The sequence below is a fragment of the Quercus lobata genome, chromosome 2 (genome assembly GCF_001633185.2).
Source record: "Quercus lobata isolate SW786 chromosome 2, ValleyOak3.0 Primary Assembly, whole genome shotgun sequence".
Taxonomy (NCBI): domain Eukaryota; kingdom Viridiplantae; phylum Streptophyta; class Magnoliopsida; order Fagales; family Fagaceae; genus Quercus; species Quercus lobata.
Window position 1 is genome coordinate 81200050 of NC_044905.1, and position 22740 is coordinate 81222789.

Below are 22740 nucleotides of genomic sequence, written 5' to 3' on the forward strand. Positions count from 1 at the left end.
TAATTTGTCCCTTTTTTTAGGGCAATCTGCTCCAATCATGCCCCATGACCATCCTAAGTTAATATATGCTCTCAAAACATACATTAATTATCAATTTAAAAAAGAATTATAAAAAATAAAAAAACTGTCAAAAAATTATTTATTTATTCATTTTTCAATATATATATATATATATAAATATTTTTTTTACCATGGTTTATTAATGTATGTGACAGTAAAACTCATTGGCCAGTGACCCAACTTTACCAAATCTCACTTGAGGAAAAAAAAAAAACCTTCGAATCAAAATCAGCATATTAAAACTGTTTGTATGTTCCCCAAGTCCAACCCAAACGTTAGCTCTGAGAAATGGTTGTGTATTTTTCAGCTCCTTTGGTCCAAACCCTCACACTCACACACCTCCCCTACTTGACTCTCAATTCAGGTACCTTCCATTGCTTAACATTTAGTTTTTTCTGAACTATGTCAAGCTGCATGTTGATTGAGTAAATCCCATCTACTTGTACTATAATTTCCAAGTTTCTCAACTTTCCCGCTTCCTCTCTCTCTCTTTTTAATGATAGTTTCGGGTGCTTTTGGTTAAACTGAATGGTATTGGCAGATACATGGAACCTTTGCAGATCAAATTCTTGGGTCAAGCATCGTTCAGTGAATGCTAACCGTAATTGTAAGGAACCCCAATTAGGCCAAAGTTGTAGTTTTGCAATGTATGCTTCTCATTCTTCTTCTGGGTCGTACCAAAATTCAAAGAGGGTATGGATTTGGACACTAAGCAAAGAGGTCATGACGGCTTCTGTAGAGAGAGGATGGAATACTTTCGTTTTCTCGTCCAAGCATCGACAACTTGCCAATGAGTGGTCTTGTAAGTTCCTTAGGACCCTCCTCCTGTTCTTCTTTTGTATTTCTAGATTACGATCAGCTTATAGTTTTGTTTTGTGTAGTTTTGTGCTCTATGCTTCTTGGATAGACACCAGCAAGAGAAAAGATGGGTATTTTGTGACTTATTTTTGGAATAATGGTGGTTGAATGATTAAATTCAAGCACTTTAGGCTTTTAGGAAAACTGGTAGAAAAATGGGTATTTTGTGACTCATTGTTAAAATAATGATGGTTAAATGATTAAATTCACACACTTTAAACTTTTAGGACAATCGGTAGTTTATCATGGTATCATGGTAGCAGTTGAACCCCCTATCCACTCTACTTTCCATTTAAAAATTTAAAAATCTCATGTTGGATCCCACCTATTAAGGGAGAGATAGGGCATGTGAGGGAGAGTTTTAAAATAATAGTGGTTAAAGGATTAAATTCACCATGTTTTGAATAGCTTAAAATTTTAGGGCGTGGTAATTTATCACCAATGTGTGGATGTTGGTGATTTTCATTATATTTTTGTCAAAGCATGAGTCTTTTTGCTTGTTGGTGTTGTGAAATATGGAATCTTAGATTATAAATTTGGTTGTGAGGTTTACAGTGATTGCGTTGATATGTCCTCTTTATGTTGAAGAGGGAGGGATTTTTGATAATGAGAATAGAAGGGTTGCCACAATTTTTGAGGTTTCAAATCCGCAAGAATTACTGCAGCTAAAACCAGCAAAAGGGGAGGAGGAGAATGTTGTTATCAATTTACTAGATTGGCAGGTATGCCTTTTGCTGACTGCTGAAGATAATTTATATCATATAAAATTTGTTTCTTTTATGTTCTTATATTGGCAGTCAAGAACTGCATGTCAACTATCTCAGTTGTATGATTTGAGCTAGAATGAAATGAAGTTTACCATTGTCTTAAAATATCAGTGGCTGGGGATAACTCTTTCTTGTTAGTACTGGCAATAAGAACATTGAAATCTTGTCATGGCTGCAAAGTCTTGGCCACTTGCTTACTGACTTGAATGCTACCCTGGATTGATGAGAGAGTAAGATAATCATCTGGAATTCATTAATAGATGATACTTTGTTGAATTGCAGTTTTCATAGCTAAGCGTGGGCTGAATTAATTGAATTTACTGAAATTTTGCTTTATGTCAATGATTTTAGTGAAAACTTCTGGGACTTGCCTTACATGCATTAGGACACTAGATGGCTTTAGTGTTTTCTTCCATTGCTCCTAACTTCCTGTTCATCAATCTGCACAATTCATATACAAAGGCATCATTGGGAGGGGGTGGCTTTAAATCCCCCTTTCAATATTACAGTCATGACAGCACATGTGCGTTATATGATAACACTCATAAATTGTTTTGATCAGGGATCGCTTATATAATCTTTGTAGCACTTTTTGTCACAATTATTCAATGAACCTATCTTGATTCCTGCTCCTTTTAAATGCAATGCTACTTCTCACTTGGTCCTATTTTTTTTTTCTTAGGTTATTCCTGCAGAGAATATTGTTGCAGCATTTCAGGACAGTCAAACAACAGTGTTTGCCATATCAAAAACTCCCTCTGAAGCTCAAATCTTCCTTGAGGTACAATTAAGATTCTCTAACATTGGGGCTACAATGAACTTCGCATTTTTGAAGGACTTCTTAGATGATCTGATTTGTTAATTTTTCTATTTAGATGCATCCTAAGATCCTTTTCATATTCATTCTTCCTGTTTGTAGGCCCTAGAGCAAGGCCTAGGTGGTGTTATTTTAAAAGTTGAGGATGTGGAAGCTGTTCTTGAGCTAAAGGTAATTCATTTTTGGTTGGGACTTGTGGAGTAGTGAAGCATTGCTTCTTATCATATAAAAATTATCAGGACTATTTTGACAGAAGAGATGAAGTGAGCAATCTTTTGAGCCTGACCAAAGCTACTGTAACTCGAGTTCAAGTAGCTGGAATGGGGGATCGAGTTTGTGTAGATCTCTGTAGCCTTATGAGACCTGGTGAAGGGCTTCTGGTATGCTTCCACTTTCTCATCTGTAATTCTACAATCATGATTTATTATTGTGCTAATTGAATGGGATGCATTCATTTGTATGGCCCACTTATTTCTCAGGTTGGATCCTTTGCTAGAGGACTATTCCTTGTGCACTCAGAATGTTTGGAGTCAAATTACATTGCCAGCAGACCTTTTCGTGTCAATGCAGTAAGTTTTGGCTTTGGATTTTTTAGAGTTGATATTATGATGAAGGTTTTCTTGTAAATCGGCAAGCACTCTAATCCCAAAGGTTTGCTACATCAGTTGTCAGTTCAATAGTGAAGCTAATAGTGTCCCAGTTCAGCACATCCAATTTACAATTTATTTATTTTTGCTTATTAATCTTAAGCATTGTCTCAAAAACCTTAAAGCAGCTGTTTGGAATCATTCAAAGGAAAAGTTGTTCCATTTCCTACATCATTGTTAATTGTAATGTTTTTCATACAATTCTTTACGAGTCAATTGTTTTCTCAGATGTACATTGCATACCTTTCAATTAAATACTGTGGAAGTCTAGATAATTTTTTTTCCCATTCTCTGCAAAATCCAACTACTGTATATTCCCCACCAATTCTTTATATAATTTGGAATTGTGAAATGACTCTGTCAACTCAGCATGTGACATCTACAAAGCTTGTGTTTTGAAGGCTGGCATGGGTGTTGAATCTTGGTCCCTATTTTTTTTTCTTTATGTTGGTATGTAAGGCATGCAACCATGAACAGCCAGCTCTTTTCCAGGAATAAAAGAAGTTTGTTACTGCCATTTGGGAAATTAGAAAAAAATATATTTAGGCAACAAATTCATGTTCCAATCTTCCAGTCACCAAAGTACTACTGGAAGGTTATCAGAGCCATTTTTTTGGATCTACTGTTCTTGTATTCTTATGCAGCTGTATTTACCAAGTATATTGAAATTTTACAGGGACCAGTACATGCCTATGTTGCTGTTCCAGGAGGAAAGACTTCCTACCTTTCTGAGTTGAAGGCAGGAAAAGAGGTGATAGTGGTTGATCAAAAAGGTCAACAGCGAACTGCAATAGTTGGGCGTGTGAAGATAGAGACCAGACCACTGATTCTTGTGGAGGCGAAGGTTAGTTTTAAATTCTGTAAGGAAGAAAGAAATTGGTCTTCTGATAATATTTCTAATCCAATGACTGTTCATTTTGGTTGGTGCTATTTCACATGCTGAAATTGCTCAAGTTCACAACTGCCTATGATAGCATTAATTGTTCAACAATTATTACCAAGTACATTTGCAAAATGCATTTAGACCCCTAATACAGCTTACTACCAATTTTAATTAACGATTCAAGATTAAGTCCTGGTAGTTAATTAATTTAAGCACAACATTAATCATGGATAAACAAGTAGAAGATAAACATCAGATGATTTTTGCATATAAAGGTGTTGTATTGCCATCTTCCATAGTACAACCTTAATCAAGGTATAGGCTTTTCAATGTTTTCTGTTGGCATCTTCCTTATTAAATTAGAGTTTGATTTTTCGTATATAAAGGTGTGGGGTTTGAGGTAAGATTGGCCACAAAAGCTACCTTGAAGCCCAAGTCAGTGCTTTCCTTAAAAGGATTCACTTGACTGAATGACTGGCAAAATTTTCTGTCCAACTTATTATTATATTCGTTTGACTGATTATGAAGTTCTCTTGACTGAATTTTGCAGACTTGCACAGTGAACAACAATCTTTAGTCTTCAACCTCAATTACACCATGCAAACACAGTTGAAAATTGTTCAATGATTACAAGCAAACTTTGTCATGGAATTAACCAACACCAAAAATTCTAACAACATCCATGCCATGCGGGGTACTTTAGACTCGTTTGCTCTGAAGTGGTACGCAAAAGTGCAGAAACTGACATAGGAAGTGGTCAAGTAAACATTTATAAATTTTTCTATTACAGCAATGTCATCAAGATAGTATGTTGTGATTTAGGTGGTCAAGAACAAAAAGTGGATAACATTTAATGACAGAACTGCAGTATAGTTTGCTGGTAGGTTGTGGAAGATTAAGTTAATAATGTCGAGCTATATCTGATAAAAAAGGGTTTCTGTATAGAAGAGTGGCAATAACTTACTGATATTTAATCTAAGAGATTGCTTACTATTACAATGGTTTGCAGTTTATTTAGAGTAAATAGGGAGTATTGTATCTAAGAGTGATTAATTGTACTTATAAAAAAAAAGAGTGTGATTAATTGCATATTTTCAGTAAATCTAGAAATAGCTTTCTTTAAACCATGCAATCCCTGAAAAGTATTAATTCATTAAGGGAAATAATGTATGGGGAATCTGATAAGACTGAAATATGTATATCTTCGGTGTGTGTGGAGGGATGAAGTTACTAAGTTTTTCACTTGAACTATTGTGACTTCTGAATCGAGCTCTTCTATGTTTTGTTGTCAAAATAATGCAGGAAAAAGAACGTCATATGATTTGATACATCTTTAGTCTTTATGTTTGCCACTGCCTATCATTTAAATTGAGCTTGTTTCTAGTACCTCCCAAATTTAAGTGCTCAGTTAAAAGTTGTCGCTTGTATAAATAATTAAATAGAGCTAGTTTCTTATGCTAATTCACAGCCTATTCTTAATATATATTAAACTTGGTCTATTGCAGAGAGATCTAGATACTCAAACTATTTACAGTATCCTTCTACAGAATGCAGAAACAGTTGCCCTTGTCTGTCCCTGCCAAGGTATAAGACTATAGCAACTGGTTTCTTGTAGTGTGAAGTTATCTATTTCAATATTTGTATCCATTATATGATAAGAGTTGAAATTTTCTGCTCATCCTCTGTAGAAACTGGGCATCAAAAGACAGCAATCCCTGTGACATCACTTAAAGTTGGAGATGAAGTTATGCTGAGAGTACAAGGAGGGGCCCGCCATACGGGAATAGAAATTCAAGAATTTATTGTTGAGAATTGAGCAAGCAAGATTACCATGTGAAATTTGTTCATGAATACTTGCAGATACGATGCAAATAGAGATAACCGACAATGTTGAAGTCTTACATATGCACCTGACTGAGATAATGAGATAAATTTCCTCATGGAATTGCATTTGTATTAATTGTATTATTTAGCCAAATGTTCTACTTCAACTTTTATTGATAATAAAATCTAACATGTTTATTTTGAGTCAGTTTGTTATCGTCCTTTTCTTTTAGCTTTCAAGGTTATTTGTTCATCTACAATTTTTTAAGGTCTCACTTTTAGTCTTTTTTTTTTTCTAAAAACAACCATATTTTAACCAAATTTCAATGAAGGCAATCAACAAAATGCCAAATAATTTTTTTTTTTTTTTTTAAAATAGTTGCAGTATTTAACTGAAATATTTACAGCTCTAGATTAGAACCCAAACTGGGATATTTCTATGGCCTTTTGAAGACGAGTGACTTGGATGTGGGCCATCAGCCAAGTCCTCAATTAAGCAGTTTGAAGGAGTGTAACGCAGTGTCAGAGCATGTGATGGGAATTATGATTGCACCCAAGGAATTCATATTGGAAATTATAATGTGAAAGAAAGGAGTGGGTGATGTCTTTTCAACAAGATTCCAAGGCCATTAACCGGACCCTTAAAAGTATCCTAAATACAAAAGGAAAGAGAGAGAGATATGTATAAAATTTGTCATTATTGCACCATGAAATTGATTGCAACGGAAATTCTTCCACTAGTTGGTTTCTTCTCAATAATTTAGAAGACCTGAACTTTTCAGAAGTCATCACACGAAGTTACCTAGGAAATTTCTCGGATGACTTACAGTATTTCTCGGATGACTTACAGTACGTGTATAGCGTATTAAAAACTCCATGACGAGTCACATGTAGCACACGGCAACTACGCACTTCACAAGCACAAAGCAAATTCACACTTCACAAGCATGACACACTCCATTTCAGTTTCCATAATGGCTGTAGGTGTTAGTTTTGTTTTTGCCTATGCTGCTAGTATGGTTACTACAACCACATTAGTGGCAGCATCTGAATCTTCAGCACTTGTTCTGGAAGCAAAAGCTCTACTTGAGAGTGGGTGGTGGAGTGACCATACTTACGACACTTCAAGTCGTTGCCGGTCGGGGTGGCTCGGTATAACTTGTGATAAAGCTGGAAGCGTCATAGAGATTGACCTTGCAGAAAAGTTCCAGGTGGGAGATAAGTTCAGTCAATTCAACTTCTCTTGCTTCCCAAATTTGGGAAGTCTTAGTCTTGCTGGAACTGGACTAGGGGGCTGCATCCCGCAAGAGATAGGTGCTCTTTCAAAACTCAAGCACCTTAACTTGTCTAGGAATTCTCTTACAGGTGAGCTACCTCTTTCTCTTGCAACTCTTACCCAATTAGAAAAGCTTGACATTTCTTCCAATAAACTCAGTGGTCTCATTCCCCAAGAATTGGGGAATTTGAATAACCTTCTAGGACTACACCTCAATTCAAACAACCTTAATGGTACCATTCCTTCAAATATAGGAAAGCTAAAGAAGCTGGTTTCTTTGGACCTAGCATATAACACGCTCACTGGTCTAATCCCTTACACATTGGGTTACTTAACCAGTTTGACCCATTTGTCTCTTGGTTCCAACCATATCAACGGGTCCATTCCTCCCCAAATAGCCAAACTAAGAAAACTCAGTCACTTGAGCCTCGAAAATAATGAACTTATTGGCCTAATCCCTGTAGCTGTGGGTGATTTATCTTATTTAAAAACTCTGTCCATTAGTTCGAACAAACTCGAAGGTTCCATCCCCCAAGAGATAGCGATGTTGACCAAATTGTCTTCCTTGGATCTCAGTGTCAATCATCTCAGTGGACCAATTCCTTCATCCTTGGGTGCTTTAACCAATTTGAAATCTCTCTCCATTCATTCAAACCAAATAAATGGTGTTATATATAGTCAAATTGGATTAAATAACCTTTTGGAGGAACTTGACCTATCAAGCAACAACATATCTGGCATTATACCGTATGAGCTTACTCTACTAACGCACCTGAAAAAGCTCAAACTTTCTTCAAACAAACTTTCTGGCAAGATACCTCTTGGTATAGAAAAACTTGACTCTCTTTCTGCTCTAGACCTGTCCCAAAATGAGCTGATCGGTCCCATCCCAACTCAACTTTCGGATATGTTGGAGGAGTTGTTATTGAGCCACAACAACTTAAATGGAAGCATTCCCTTTCAAATTGGTAACCTTAGCTTGCTAACCACTTTAGACCTTAGTCATAACCATATAAGTGGAGAGATCCCTTCATATCTTGGAAATTTGACAAACTTATTGACCCTGGATCTCAGCCACAATAATCTCACTGGCAACATTCCCTTTTCTCTCATTACCAAGCCAAAAATAAATTTGTCTTACAATTTGTTGAATGGTACAATCCCAGAAACTTTAGCGAAGTATCTTCCACCAGAGTCATTAATGGGGAATAAGGATATACACTTTGCCAATACAGATTGCCCTCTTTGCATTCCGTCTTCCCCACCTGTTGGCTCCATGAACAATGGAAAAAGCAAGAAAGTCATGGAACCCAAAACAATTCCTCTTCCCATCGTAACTTTCCTTGTCTTCTTATTAGTTGGAAGTTTGTTATTCTCTCTATGTAAGTTTGAGAATAAGCAATCTGAGACAAGAGAGAAGAAGAATAAGCAATCCGAGGCAAGAGAGAAACAGAATGGCGACATATTCTGCTTTTGGAATTATGATGGAAAAATTGCATACGAAGACATCATTGAAGCAACAGAAGACTTTGACATCAAATACTGTATTGGAACAGGTGGTTATGGTAGTGTTTACAAAGCACAATTGCCCAATGGCAAAGTGGTTGCCTTAAAGAAACTTCATTGTTTTGAGGCTAAGAATCCAGCTTTTGACAAGAGTTTCAAGAATGAGGTGAAAACGCTGACAGAAATTCGACATAAGAACATTGTCAAACTTCATGGGTTTTGTTTACACAGGCAATGCATGTTTTTGATTTATGAATACATGAAAAGGGGAAGCCTATTTTGTGTCCTAAACAACGATCTTGCAGCTGTGCAATTGGATTGGACTATGAGGGTGAACGTCATTAAAAGCATAGCGCATGCTTTATCTTACTTGCATAATGATTGCACCCCAGCAATTGTACATCGAGACATAACGACCAACAATGTGCTACTGAACTCAAAGTGGGAGGCTTTTGTCTCAGACTTTGGCTCAGCTAGATTCCTTGATCCTGCCTCCTCAAATCAAACTATAGTTGCTGGAACTTATGGATATGTTGCCCCAGGTAAACTATTTATCTCGTTGATCCCTATTTATTAATCTTTTTCACTACCACATCTTAGTTTAAAAAGGTTGAAAATTGATACTAAGTGGGCTTGCCAAACAGTCACGGTTGTTGAATTTTCTAAATATGTTATTATAACAGTTGTATCACTAAGGTGTAATATACATGCACGTTGAACTTTGTATGCTATAACATATTTTTAAAAGTTTGTTCCCAATATTTTGTGCCTTCAATTGTGAACAAAAAAGAAGTTCAGTACTCATTAATAAAAGAAGAAAACGATCATGGATTTCGTTAATTGCATTCTTTTTTTAATTTTTTTTTCCTCCAATGCAGAGCTTGCCTATACTATGGTTGTGACTGAAAGATGCGATGTATATAGTTTTGGAGTGGTAGCACTAGAAACATTAATTGGGAGGTATCCAAGAGAGATGTTGCCATCATTGTTGTCACTATCTTCTCAAAAAACAATGCTATATGAAGTGTTAGACCAACGCCTTCCACCTCCGGATCAAGTGGTTGCCCATGATATTGTTCTCATTGCAGCAATTGCATTTGCATGCCTACACACCAAACCAAAGTCTCGGCCAACAATGAAATGTGTGTCTCAAGAATTTCTTGTCCAACAGCCACCACCAACCAAGCCATTAGAAGGAATCTCACTAAGACAGCTATGGAATCAAGAAATCTACATGGTTTGTCAGATGGAAACTAAACCATGAATTTTTGTTTTCTGGGTGAGTATCATATTTGTCAAAAGACAGATAAAATGGTACTATGGAAAAAAAACTAATATTGCACTGAAATTAATTTTCCTTTCTAATTGCATCATCATAATATTACTGTTTATGCTATTGCCATTCGATTCAGAGCCAAAATGCATCTTCAATGTGGATATTCACAAGTTCGTCCTTTGTGTTAGATTACGCGCAAGGATTTCATCAAGAATTCCAAATCTTTTAAGTGATCAAAATTCGAAAGCATGTTAATCTCGTTTTCCATTGTTGATTTCCTTCCTTCAAGTTATAGCACCAATGTTCTCGAAATCTTCTTGTTGCTGGGCTGCCATTGTCTGATCAGCTTCATGGGATTTCAAATTTCCAAAATGACAAATCTAAGAATTTTATGTGCATTACCTTCCATGAAGTTACTGCAACTTGATTGAAGTTTTTTTTTTTTCGAAGATGAAACAGAGGAGCCTTATAAAATGTATTTTCAATATATTGGAGCAAATTAAGCTATCCCAACATTTACAAAAATATGATTTTCCTTTCAAAGGAATGCATTTACATGAATGACAATATTTGGTTATTGCAGCTATTTTTTATAATAATACGATGAATAATGTATGGACATTGTTCGAACTGGGGCTCAAGAATTGAGATGGTTGCACTAATTGTTCACTAGAGTTTTGACCGTCATTCAATCACATGTTCGGGAAGTACAATAGTTACTTCAATGATCAAGGTGTAAACATATTACACTCGCATGGGCAGAATCCTTCAGTGAATAGATATTCCATTTTTATGTTGGAAATTTTTTTTCTTCCAAATCAAATTCGAGAACCCGTTAATTGTTGATTCAAATTATTATTCACTTGTTCATTTAATTATCTAACTTATTTTATTATTATATACCTTAGTTTTTAGATGACTTAAATATTAAATTTTTTGGTAAAATTATATTTTACTATCATAAACTATAACCTGTGTTACATTTTGCACCCTGCCATTAATTTTGCCATTATCTCAAGTAGCAACACATGAAAAGACCAATTCTCAATTAACAATTTTAATCACTCTCAAAAAAAAAAAAAGAAAAAAAAATCCGTTAACAATTTTAAGAAAATCAGTTAACAATTTTAATCAATCTCCAAAAAATATTATCACCAAATTACCAAGCCAAAATGGCAATGACACAAGCACAAATAATTACATGAAAAACCCTTTCTCATGGAATGGAAAAAATTACAAGGCCTACTTTGAATAAATCAAGTATTATAACATCAATTACAAATTCATTTTTCAAGTTAATGCCTAACTTGAGATCCACACCAAATACGATATTTTATCTCTCTAATAATTTATGTAAATTCGCTTGAAATCTTCACCCACTTTGAATACCAAAACTTCCCATGGATGTAGCACCCAAACCCTTGTTATTTTTCTTTACTATGACACACACTCACTCCACTTTTTTTCTTTTTCTTTTTGGCTGAATTTATGCGGCATACTCTTGTACTCTCTCTTTTCACGTTGCAAGATGCTACCTCTTTTTTTATTTTTTATTTTATTTTTATTCTCCTCTTCTTTTTTATGTTTTGCAACATTAATCCTAATCTCACAAACTCTCTTTGATTTGTGCACTTTACAAAAACCTTTAAGAGAAAACCCAAACATTCTTGTCTTTCTCCTAGTACTACCTCCCATGCAAAAAATCCTTTTTTCCTCTCTTGGTTTCACTCAATTTTTTCTTCTCTCCCCATAGAAGAGGATCCTTGGGCCAAAACCATTAAATTCTTCGTTGCACTGTTTATTTATATGACTTAATTCCTCTTTCTTTGTGAACAAGAAATACATTATTTCTTTGACAAGGAATATACTTTTCTTTCACTCTAAGAAATATCATTTTCTTCCAAACCAAGTAAACCTAAAAATAACCAAATTAATTTTTCATTCTTTAACCAAAAAATCCAATTAGCTTTACAAGTCACCGTTGGATTTTGAAACAATTTTCTTACAATTCTCATAGAAATTGTGACCTTAATTCCATTTCCAGCATATTTCAATTTGCAATTTAGCAACAATTTGGCAAACTTGAAGCCAACCCATCTAGTAAATCTACTCATACAAATTCATTTATTTTAGAGTGCTAATTCTAGATGAAATATTCTTTTAAGTGGAACTTGTTCTTGACTAAATGCCATTAACATTTAAAATTATACTTGATTATTAGTGGTATAAATTCTTAAGTATAAATCATGGCTATTACACCATTAGCTGATTCCACTAATCTATTTAAGGACCTCATCTGAAACCTAAAAGTCAAATATAAATCATGGCCATTACACCATTTATTGATTCCACTATTAATTTGGACCTCTTATGGGACCTTCAACCTTCAACAAAGTGTAGGAAATAAATTGTGGCCATTAAACCATTTACTGATTGCACTTTGCACTAGTCAGATTCTTTGCAACTTGTCCTAATGAACTCAAATTGCTAGCTTCACAGCAATTTCACTAAAAAGAGAGCTGGACTTACAGACATCCAACAGGGGCGCAATTTGGAAATTTGCACTTCAAAAAGAAATTTCCAAGATGATTTGGAATTGAGGGAATCTCACAAGAATCGATTTCAAGATGATTATTCAGTTATAAAAGAGGAATAGCCCATACGAACTCTCAAAATTTTTACTAATAATATTAGTATATTGAACTAAAATGTCTTATTTGCCCTCCTAACACAAAGGACAAAAAACTTTTCTATTTATTGTGTTGTACATGTACTAGTTTGTTTGACTTTTATTCAATTCACGGCAATTTTTCTTACACCTAATACTAACATTTCGTTTGTTTCGATAAAAAACCTTGTATAAAGATAGTTTTTTGTGTTTTCTAATATTTGGTAGCGTAATTAAAAAAAAAGTCAAAGGAAAACTATTTTTAGTCAATATAAAAAGTATGATTTGTTTTTAGAGATTGTTTCCACTAATTTTTTTTTGGAAAACAACTCTATCTCATAACAAGCTAAATAAGGGAAGTTAGCAGATTGTTTTTCAACTCATTTAAAGTTACTATTAAATATTGAAAAAATGAGATAGTTTTAAAGAACTCTTATATGAAACTAACGGCTCCCACCTGGTAATGATTAAAAAAAACAGAACAACCCACTACACGGAATAAGAGTCAAAACTCAAAAGCCTAAACCTAATAGAATTCTGAAACAAAGAAAGTGTAAATATAAATATATATATATATATATATATATTTATTTATATAAAAAATATTATATTATATAATATAAACAAACTACTTTCAAGCACACATGACGCCTCCCATCAAAAAAGAAAATTTCTTTTGGTACTAGTCCCTTTTGGTTTGTAACCTAGAGTTTTTGTTGAATTTTTAAAAGCATTCATGCCATTGAGTTACATTTAAATATTCACAGATATATTGCATATTCTTAATACTAAATTTCTGGCTCCACCACTACTTACAGGTGAGCTACCACTTTCTCTTTCAAATCTTACTCAATTAGAGGAGCTTGACATTTCTTCCAATGAACTCAATGGTTTTGTTAGAGATATATTAGACATATTAGCCCAATATAATAAGCCTAAACCCACTCCTACTTGTACTAGTAGTCTAGGGTTTAGTTGCCTATATATACTTATGTTAGGATTCATTATAACACAGGTTATTGTATTGCGTTCTTACATAACAAAGTTGTAGCCCTTAAGGGATTCCTTTGTGGGCGTAGGTCAACAAGGCTGAACCATGTAATCTTTGTGTTCTCAGTGTTCCTATTCTATACTTTTCCTTCCGCATCCATTCTAGCATATATAACATGGTATAACACATCGTTGCTAATATATTTAACAAGTTCCATTCCCCTAGGATTGGGGAATTTGAATAACCTTCTTGAATTACGCCTCCGTGCAAACAATGTTTTTGGTACCATTCCTTCGAATATAGGAAAGCTAAAGAGACTTGTTTCTTTGGACCTAGAGTATGAAATGCTCAATGGTCCAATCCCTTACTCGTTGGGTTATTTAACTAGTTTGACCTGTTTGTATCTTGGTTCCAACCTTATCAATAGGTCCATTCCTCCACAAATAGCCAATATAAGAAAACTCAGTTATTACTTGAGCATCAATAATAATAAACTTATTGGTCCAATCCCTTCAGCTATGGTCATTTAATTAATTTAGTAACTTTATTCCTCAATTCCAACAAATTCAATGGTTCCATCCCCTGAGATATACGAAATTTGACCAAACTTGCTTCCTTGGATCTCAGTGTTTACAGTCTCAGTGGATCAATTCCTTCATTCTTGGGTGGTTTAACGAGTTTGAGAGTTCTCAACATTCATTCAAACCAAATAAATGGTACGATAAACTCTGAAATTGAATATTGTACACTTTTGGAGCAGCTTGACCTATCAAACAACAACATATATGGTATCATACCATATGAACTTACTCTATTAACCCACTTACAAATTCTTAAACTTTCCTCAAAAAAACTTTCTGGAATGATACCTCTTGGTATTGAAAATCTAGACATTCTTATTGTTATAGACCTGTCCAAAAATGAGCTGATCGGATCCATCCCAACTCAATTCCCAATACTTTGGAGAAGCTTTTGAGTGACAACAAATTAAGTGGAAGCATTCCCTTTCAAATTTGTAACCTTAGCTTGCTTGCTACTTTAAACCTCAGTCATAATTTTATAAGTGGAGAAATCCCTTCCTATTTTGGGGAGTTGACAAAGTTGTTGAACTTGGATCTCAGCCATAATAATCTTACTGGCACCAATCCCTTTTCTTTCTTTTACAAGACAAACAAGACAAATATAAATCTGTCTTACAATTCCTTGAATGGTACAATCTCAGTAGCTTTAGTGAAAGCTCTTCCCCCTGATTCACTAATGGGGAATAAGGATTTACACATTGCCATTACAGATTTCCCTCTTTGCATTCCACCCCACCCATGAACAACGAAAAAAGCAAGAAAGTCGTCATGCAACCCAAAACAATTCTGTTTCCGATCTTAAATTTCCTTGTCTTCTTCTTAGTTGGAACTTTGTTATTCTCTTGATGCAAGTTTGAGAAATAGATCCAATTAAGCAAGAGAGGAAAAGAATAGAAACATATTCTATAATTGGAATTATGATGGAAAAATTGCATACGAAGACATCATTGAAGCGACAGAGGACTTTGACATCAAATATTGTATTGGAATAGGTAGTTATGGTAGTGTTTACAAAGCACAATTGCCTAGTTGCCGAGTGGTTGCCTTAAAGAAACTCCATCATTTTGAGGCTAAGAATCCAACTTTTGACAATAGTTTCAAGAATGAGGTGAAAATGCTAACAGAAATAAGACATACGAATATTGTCACCCTTCACAGGTTCTGTTTACACAAACAATGCATGTTTTTGATTTATGAATAAATGAAAAGAGGAAGCCTATTTTGTGTCTTGAGCAATGATCTTGCTGCTGTGGAATTGGATTAGAGCAAGAGGGCGAATGTCATTGAAGGCATAGCACATGCTTTATCTTACATGCATAGTGATTGCACCCCATCAATTGTACATTGAGATATAACGACCAACGATGTGCTATTGAACTCAAAATTCGAGGCTTTTGTTTCAGACTTTGGCTCAGCTAAATTCCTTGATCCAGCTTCCTCTAATCGAAGTATAGCTGCTGGAACATATGGATATCTATTTAATTAGGTTTTTCACTACCATATCTTGGTTTAAAAAGGTAGAAAAGTGATACTAAGTGGGTCTTGCCAAATAGTCATGCTAGCTGAATTTTCTAAATTTGTTTCTAGTTGTATCACTAATGGTGTGTAATATATTGAACAAAAAGAGCAACAAACACGTAGTGAAGAATAATACAACTCTTTCACCCAAAAAAAATAATAATAATACAACTCTTTATTTCATACAAAGACAAGGAGCTCTATACAGATACACACGCCACATATAAACACCCGTCAACTTTGCCTCTTGCACTTTTCCATCACTAGACTTTTTAGAAGACACACACCAACTCACCTATGCACTTTACTAAACACACTAACTTTTGTATGGACACTTGGTCACTCACACTATGACTTGGTGCTTATGCTTCACACACAAAGTGGGAGCCCTTTGGTCCCTGTTACATACGTGCTGAAGTTGGTTAAGTCACTGACTTTGAATTTTCCAGCACATTCTTTCACTAACAGTAAAACAGCAAATATCTTTGTGTTGATTTCTAACATAATAAACATGCACGTTGAACTTTTGTATGCTATAACATATTTTTAAAAGTTTATCCACAAAATTTTGTGCCTTAATTGTGGACAAAAAAGAAGTTCTATGCTTATTGATAAAGGAAGAAAACGATCATTGATTTGGTTAATTGTATTTATTTTTGTCCTTCAATGCAGAGCTTGCTTATACTATGGTTGTCACTGAAAAATGCAATGTTTATAGTTTTGGTGTGGTACCTCTAGAAACATTGATTGGGAGGCATCCAACAGAGCTGTTGCCTTGTTATTTTCCTCGTCTTCTCAAAAAATGATGCTATGTGAAGTATTAGACCAACGTCTTCCACCTCCGGATCCAGTGGTTGTCCATGATATTATTCTCATTGCAACAATTGCATTTGCTTGCCTACACACCGAACCAAAGTCTCGGCCAACAATGAAATGTGTGTCTAGAATTTCTTGCCCAACGGCCACCATCAACCAAGACATTAGAATTAATCTCACTAAGACAGCTAATGAAGCAAGAAATCTACATGGTTTGTGGAAACTAAGCCATGAATTTTTATTTTCAGGGTGAGTGTCATATTCATCAAAAGACTTGGATGAAAATGGTACTGATGGAAAAAACTAATTTGCACTAAAATTATTTCCTCTCTAATTGCATCATAATATTTATGTTTATGCTACCATTTGATACATATCCAAAATGCATCTTCAATGTGGATGTCCACAAGCTCTTCCTTTGTGTTAGATTACGTGCAAGGATTTCGTCAAGAATTCAGAATCTTTTAGCAGATCTAATGCATGTTAATCTCCTTTTCCATTGTTGGTTTCCTTCCATTCAGTTATAGCACCAATGTTCTCAAAAGCTTCATGTTGCCAGGCTGCCATTTCCTGATCAGCTTCATGATATTCAAATTTCCACATGACAAATAAGAATTTTATGTGCATTACCTTCCATGAAGGTTTTTGCAACAGTTGAAGATTTTTCCTATTCGAAGATGAAACAGAGGAACATTATAGTTTGTATTTTCAATAGATTGGAGCAAACTAAGCTATGCCAACATTTATACAAAAATGATTTTCGTTTCAAAGGACTACATCTACATGAATGAGAATGATGATATAAGGTTGTAGCAGCAAATCTTCATAATAATATGATGAATAATGCATGGACTTTGTTTTAACTGGGGCTCAAGAATTAAATGGTTGCACTAATTGTTCACTAGGTTTTTGACTGCCATCCAATCACCTGTTCGGCGAGAACAATAGTTACTTAATGATCAAGGCTTAAACATAATACACTTTCATGGATATGCAGATTTTCCTTCAGTGAAGAGAATTCCCTTTTTTTATATTGGACAAAAATATTATTCCTAATCGAATTGGAGAAACCATTATTTGTGAATTCAAATTATCATTCGCTTGTTTGTTTAATAATGCAACTTGTTTTATAATCATTATATGTCTTATTTAAATGACTTAAAAGATTAGAATTTTCATTAGTGGTCATCTAAATTTCCATATAATGGGTTGAGGTCATAATCAGTTTGGAGAAAAAGTTTGTTCTTAATAAAATTAATTTCTCATTTGTTTTGAGGAAAATGAACTTCATAATTTTGGGTATACTACAATGTTCTTGTCTTGTTAGGTTTTGAATGCACTAATGAAAAATGTACTCACACTTACTGCTACTGCCTTCGTCAAACCGATCTCAGTGTACGCATTAGCAGTAGCCAACGGTACTATTTCACCCAACGTCCCTAAAGACAGCGACTCAACGATTTGCTAACGATTCGACAAGGACAAAGGTTGAATTATACATGAAGAATATCTATAAGACACTGATACCTATAGTATTTATGCAAAACTAGTATTTGATTGGGTTACTGAATCTTAGGGTAACAATTTACAGATACAATGGCTAGAAAAGTGAAATTCCATAGGTGAAGATGTATTGCTCTTGTGAGGCAAAATAATGTGCAGATACATTGGCTAGAAAGTGCAGCATTTAAGTTAGATTTTTGTTGTATCTGATAGTCCCAACATACGTAATTTGCCCTTTTTTTTGGGGTCATTTTGGGTATGTGTTATGAGAGCTTTTGTGGAAATTCTAGCCTTTTGCCTTTAATTTTTAAAAAATTTAGCAATATGCCCTTATTTTGAAACTATAGAGGGATATGCCCCTGTTTTGATACTCGATTACCTTAAAATCGAGTTTCAATGAAATATTCGATTCATAGAAAATCGCGTTATACCGAATAAAACTAAAAAAAAAAAAAAAAAAAGCATGGAACTCGATTTTAGGGAAGTCGAGTTCCAAAACGCCGCTATAGGGCTTTAAAACGTCACTATAGGGCTTAAAAACGCCACTATAGGGCCATTGAACCTGGTATGGCACTTACAAAAATTTTTTTGCAGGAAAACGCCGCTATAGGGATCTAAAACGTCACTATAGGGCCTAAAAACGCCACTATAGGGCACACAGAACAGGGCGATTTATACTTATAAAAATTTTTGCGGGAAAACGCCGCTATAAGGACTTAAAACGTCACTATAGGGCTTAAAAACGCCACTATAGGGCACACAGAACAGGGCGATTTATACTTATAAAAATTTTTGCGGGAAAACGCCGCTATAAGGACTTAAAACGTCACTATAGGGCTTAAAAACTCCACTATAGGGCACCCTGAATATGGGCCAATCACACTTATAAAAAATTGCAGGAAAACGCTGCTATAGGACTTTAAAGCGTCATTATAGGGCTTAAAAACGCCACTATAGGGCTCCCTAAATATGGGGTAATCACACTTATAAAATTTTTTTTTGCATGGAACTCGATTTCTTGAAACACGAGTTCCATGGTAATTTTTTTTTAAATTTTTTTTTAAGTTTGATCGGGCATAACTCGATTTTCTACAAATCGAGTATTTAATTGAACTCGATTTTAGGATAATTGAGTATCGAAACAGGGGCACGCTCCTATATAGTTTGCAAACAGGGGCATATTGCCAATTTTTTTTTTTTTTTTAAATTAAGGGTAAAATGCCAGAATCTCCAAGCTTTTGTCCTCCTAACTTTACTGTTTCATTTTCTTTCTTTCTTTTTTTTTTTTTTTTTTTGTTTTTTTATGAGAAGAAAATATTACATTCTGTTTCTATTTATCTATGAAGATTTTTTACAACAAAAGGGGAAGGAAAAAAAAAAAAAAAACCTTATAGTTTCTTGTTAAGACTCAAGATCACCATAACTCCTAGGTTTAGAAGATATGCACAAAGGATTTTTTTTTCCCCCTATTTATTTCTTTTTTGAGTGGAAAAAGTAATTGTCTTTAGAGGCTATGACAATGTCCTGGTCATTAAAAAGGGTTTTATATATAAAATATTTATTCTGCACACTCGGTGTATTACATTGCCTTGACCTCAAGTAAATGTAGATCCCATGTGGAGGATTCACAAGTGGAATCCACCACCTCATTTAAAAAAAATCAATAATAAATCAAGTGGGTTGATTAGTTTCATATTTTTATATAGTGGTGTTTTTAGTTGGGTAAGTGTGAAATGAGTTCCAGTTTCATATAGAGTCATTCTCATATATTTCTATTTAATATATGAAGATTCTTTATGACCAAAGGGGAGAAAAATCTCTATAGTTTCTTATCAAGATCACCATAATTCCTAGGTTTAGAAGATGTGCTCATAGGCTTTATTTTTCCTATTTATTTATTTTCTGAGTGCAAAAGGTAAATGTCTTTGAAGACTGACAATGTCTAGTCATTTAAAGGGGCTTTATATATAAAGTATTTATTTTGCATGCTCGTGTATTACATTGCCTTGATCTCAAGTAAATGTAGTTCCAATGTAGGGCATTCATGGAATCCACATTATGTTAAAAAAAATCTATAATAAATCAAATGGATTGATTAATTCATATTTATATATTGTGGTCTCTTTAGTTGGGTAGTTGTGAAATGAGTTCTAGTTTCATATTGAGTCTCTCATATATTTCTATTTTACCTATGAAGGTTCTTTATGAACAAAAGGGGGGTCGGGATCCCAAATAACTTCTCATCAAGATCACTATAATATTAGGTTTAGAAGATATGCAAATAGGAATTTATTTATTTATTTATTATTTATTTTTAAAGTGCAAAAAGTAATTGTGCTGGTTAAAAAATGATATCGTGCTAGATATTAAATTGGCTTTATTACATAAAGTATTTATTCTACACTCGTGTATTACATTTCCTTAATCTCAATTAAATGTAGATACCATGTAGGGGATTCACACGCAAAATCCATCTTATGTGAGAAAAAAATCTATAATAAATCAAGTGGATTGATTAATTTCATATCTTTATAATGTGGTCTCTTTAGTTTGGGTAGGTGTGAAATCAGTTTTAGTTTCATATAGAGTCATCCTCATTTATTAAACTAGTCGCTAACCCGTGCGATGCACGGGATAGTTAAACAAAATTTATACACATTCACTTTTATTGGTACAATCATTTGAAAATAATTCTAACTAATACTCAAATGTAAGAGACACATTGATTTACTATTTAAAGTAGCTTTCTGAAGAATTTACACATATTGTGTAACTGAGCCTTAATTTCTCATCAACAATAAAAACATGGAAAGAAAATAAAAATTACAACAATTAATTCCATTATTTTTCATGCTATACTTTGTAATTGTACGGAATTAAGTCAACTCAATTTAAGTAGTTGTAATAAAATTGGCTTCTACTATTCTCTATTCTATAGAGATATGAACATATTGGATTTCTCAAACAATTACCGGTATTGCAATAAAATGATTTATTATTAAAAATAAGAAATAAAGAAAATCTGTCTATAGCTTAAGAAACACAATATACTAAAATTAAAGAGATAAAATTTTTGGAGGAAAAAATATTATAGATAATTTTAGAAACAGATTATACAATTAAAAGGGTTAGTAATTTATAGCATTTACCCCCCACTATTAGTATACAGACACCAAGTGCGATCGTCGTAACCCTTTGAAAGAATCTTTCCCAATTGGACCCTATCAAAAAAAAAAAAACACCCAATTAACAAAATTGATCCAAAAGGGTCTAAAAAGCACACAAAATCAATTCAAAAATATATATATATATATATATATATATATATATATATATATATATATATATATGAGACAAAGTAATTACTTTCCGCTGCCAATGAAATCGTCTTTTGTATTGCTGTTCCAAATTGCAACACTTATCTCTCTAAAGCCTTCAATTAACGAAAACACAAACTTCTCTTGGAATACCGGAGTATTATGACCATCTATACACACACACACACAAAAAACAAAATCAGCATAACTCACTATTACTCTATATAAGCCTAAAAAATATAAAGAGAAATTAAAGGGGTTGAATTTTTACGTTTGGAGAGAGAGAGTTTGCAGAAACTGTGGCTTTATATTTCTTAACTTGAGAGAGGGGTAAGGTTGCTAGGGTTTTGAGATGTTATAATGTTTTTATTTTTATTTTTTATTTCTTAAATATTGTGCTGACGTGGTAAATTGTGGTGCCAGCAGAGGCAACTTGAGAGAGGGGTAAGGTTGGTAGGGTTTTGAGGTGTTATAATGTTTTTATTTTTATTTTTTATTTTTTAAATATTGTTTTTATTTTTATTTTTTAAATATTGTACTGACGTGGAAAATTGTGGTGCCAGCAGAGGCTTCGGTTTTATATATATATATAGATTATATTATAATAATTGAAAAATGAATAAAAATATACAATATAACAAGATATTTTAATATCTACATAATAAAGAGATTCTAAATATGCACACCTATTTTATAATATATATTTTTTGAAAAAACTATTTTATAATTAAACTGTTATAATAAGTAGAAAAGTGTGATTCAAACGTGGGGTATTCTTCACACTTCCTCATTCTCCATCCCCTGTATTTTTTGTCTATATTATCTCAAAAAAAAAAAAAAAGAGGAGTATTCTTAAGGATTCCCTCAAATTCCCTCCAATTTTTAGCTAGATGTGTGACACATGTCATTTATTTGGTTTTTAAATGTCATATGTCTTACGTTTAATAAAAATTGGAAGGAATTGGAGAATTCAAATGGAGGGGAGCTTATAATAAATCTTTTCCGCATATCTAACAGAACTACAACTAATTAATAGCTTGTAATATTGTTTCAATTGTTCATATCTAAATAGGGTTAACTATGGATTCAAGTCATAATACATGGTTTCGTAAAACTCTATGATTTTCCCCATCTAAATGAAGCATGTTAGTCTTGCTTAAAGGTTGTTTGAACCGTTTTTGAGGGCTTCTCACAATTTTTGCCACTTCAATTTTTTTCTTTGGTCTTTTTAGCAAGGTTTTCAGACCCGGACCGTTCATTGAACCGTAAAAGGGAGAGGTTCAAGGTTTTTGAGGTCGAACCGAGGTCGAACCGGGATCGAACCGTGATGACATCATAATTAATTTAATAATTAATTAAAGCCTAAATATAGATGTAGGGATAAAGGCTCAAGATCATATATTGGTCCTTGGGCTTTGTCCGAGGACATTGA

At 33.9% G+C, this 22740-nt stretch overlaps 2 protein-coding genes and 1 pseudogene across 6 annotated transcripts; all 3 read left to right on the plus strand.

The window, feature by feature from the left end:
• The first annotated feature begins 279 nt into the window (after nt 1-279).
• Nucleotides 280-6056, plus strand: LOC115976838 (3-dehydroquinate synthase homolog). Of its 5 annotated transcripts, none has more exons than XM_031098346.1 (10): nt 280-424; nt 602-862; nt 1474-1640; nt 2368-2466; nt 2605-2673; nt 2742-2882; nt 2982-3071; nt 3826-3993; nt 5580-5616; nt 5721-6056. In XM_031098346.1, exons 1-10 carry the CDS (start codon nt 349-351, stop codon nt 5846-5848), a joined length of 1236 nt encoding a protein of 411 aa, XP_030954206.1. In that variant the 5' UTR covers nt 280-348; the 3' UTR covers nt 5849-6056. The 5 variants fall into 5 exon arrangements, 3 of the variants coding, with proteins under 3 accessions (XP_030954206.1, XP_030954207.1, XP_030954205.1); XR_004088404.1 differs by lacking the exon at nt 5721-6056 and adding an exon at nt 4583-4793 and having other exon boundaries at nt 281-424; nt 5538-5616; XR_004088405.1 differs by lacking the exon at nt 5721-6056 and adding an exon at nt 4583-4754 and having other exon boundaries at nt 281-424; nt 5538-5616.
• Nucleotides 6057-6700: 644 nt separating this feature from the next.
• On the plus strand, nt 6701-10011 carry LOC115976839 (MDIS1-interacting receptor like kinase 2-like). Its single transcript, XM_031098348.1, has 2 exons — nt 6701-9180; nt 9517-10011. Exons 1-2 carry the CDS (start codon nt 6804-6806, stop codon nt 9900-9902), a joined length of 2763 nt encoding a protein of 920 aa, XP_030954208.1. The 5' UTR covers nt 6701-6803; the 3' UTR covers nt 9903-10011.
• A 4424-nt stretch (nt 10012-14435) lies between these two features.
• On the plus strand, nt 14436-17266 carry LOC115972169 (annotated as a pseudogene).
• Nucleotides 17267-22740: the final 5474 nt, after the last annotated feature.

Bases quoted from the DNA above. Each gene is read 5' to 3' on its own strand.
- LOC115976838 (XM_031098345.1), top strand. From the start codon at position 349: ATGGTTGTGTATTTTTCAGCTCCTTTGGTCCAAACCCTCACACTCACA. The intron at 3,994-5,537 runs GTTAGTTTTAAA...GGTCTATTGCAG, and splicing joins TGATTCTTGTGGAGGCGAAG to AGAGATCTAGATACTCAAAC. The intron at 5,617-5,720 runs GTATAAGACTAT...CATCCTCTGTAG, and splicing joins CCTTGTCTGTCCCTGCCAAG to AAACTGGGCATCAAAAGACA.
- LOC115976839 (XM_031098348.1), top strand. From the start codon at position 6,804: ATGACACACTCCATTTCAGTTTCCATAATGGCTGTAGGTGTTAGTTTT. The intron at 9,181-9,516 runs GTAAACTATTTA...CCTCCAATGCAG, and splicing joins TTATGGATATGTTGCCCCAG to AGCTTGCCTATACTATGGTT.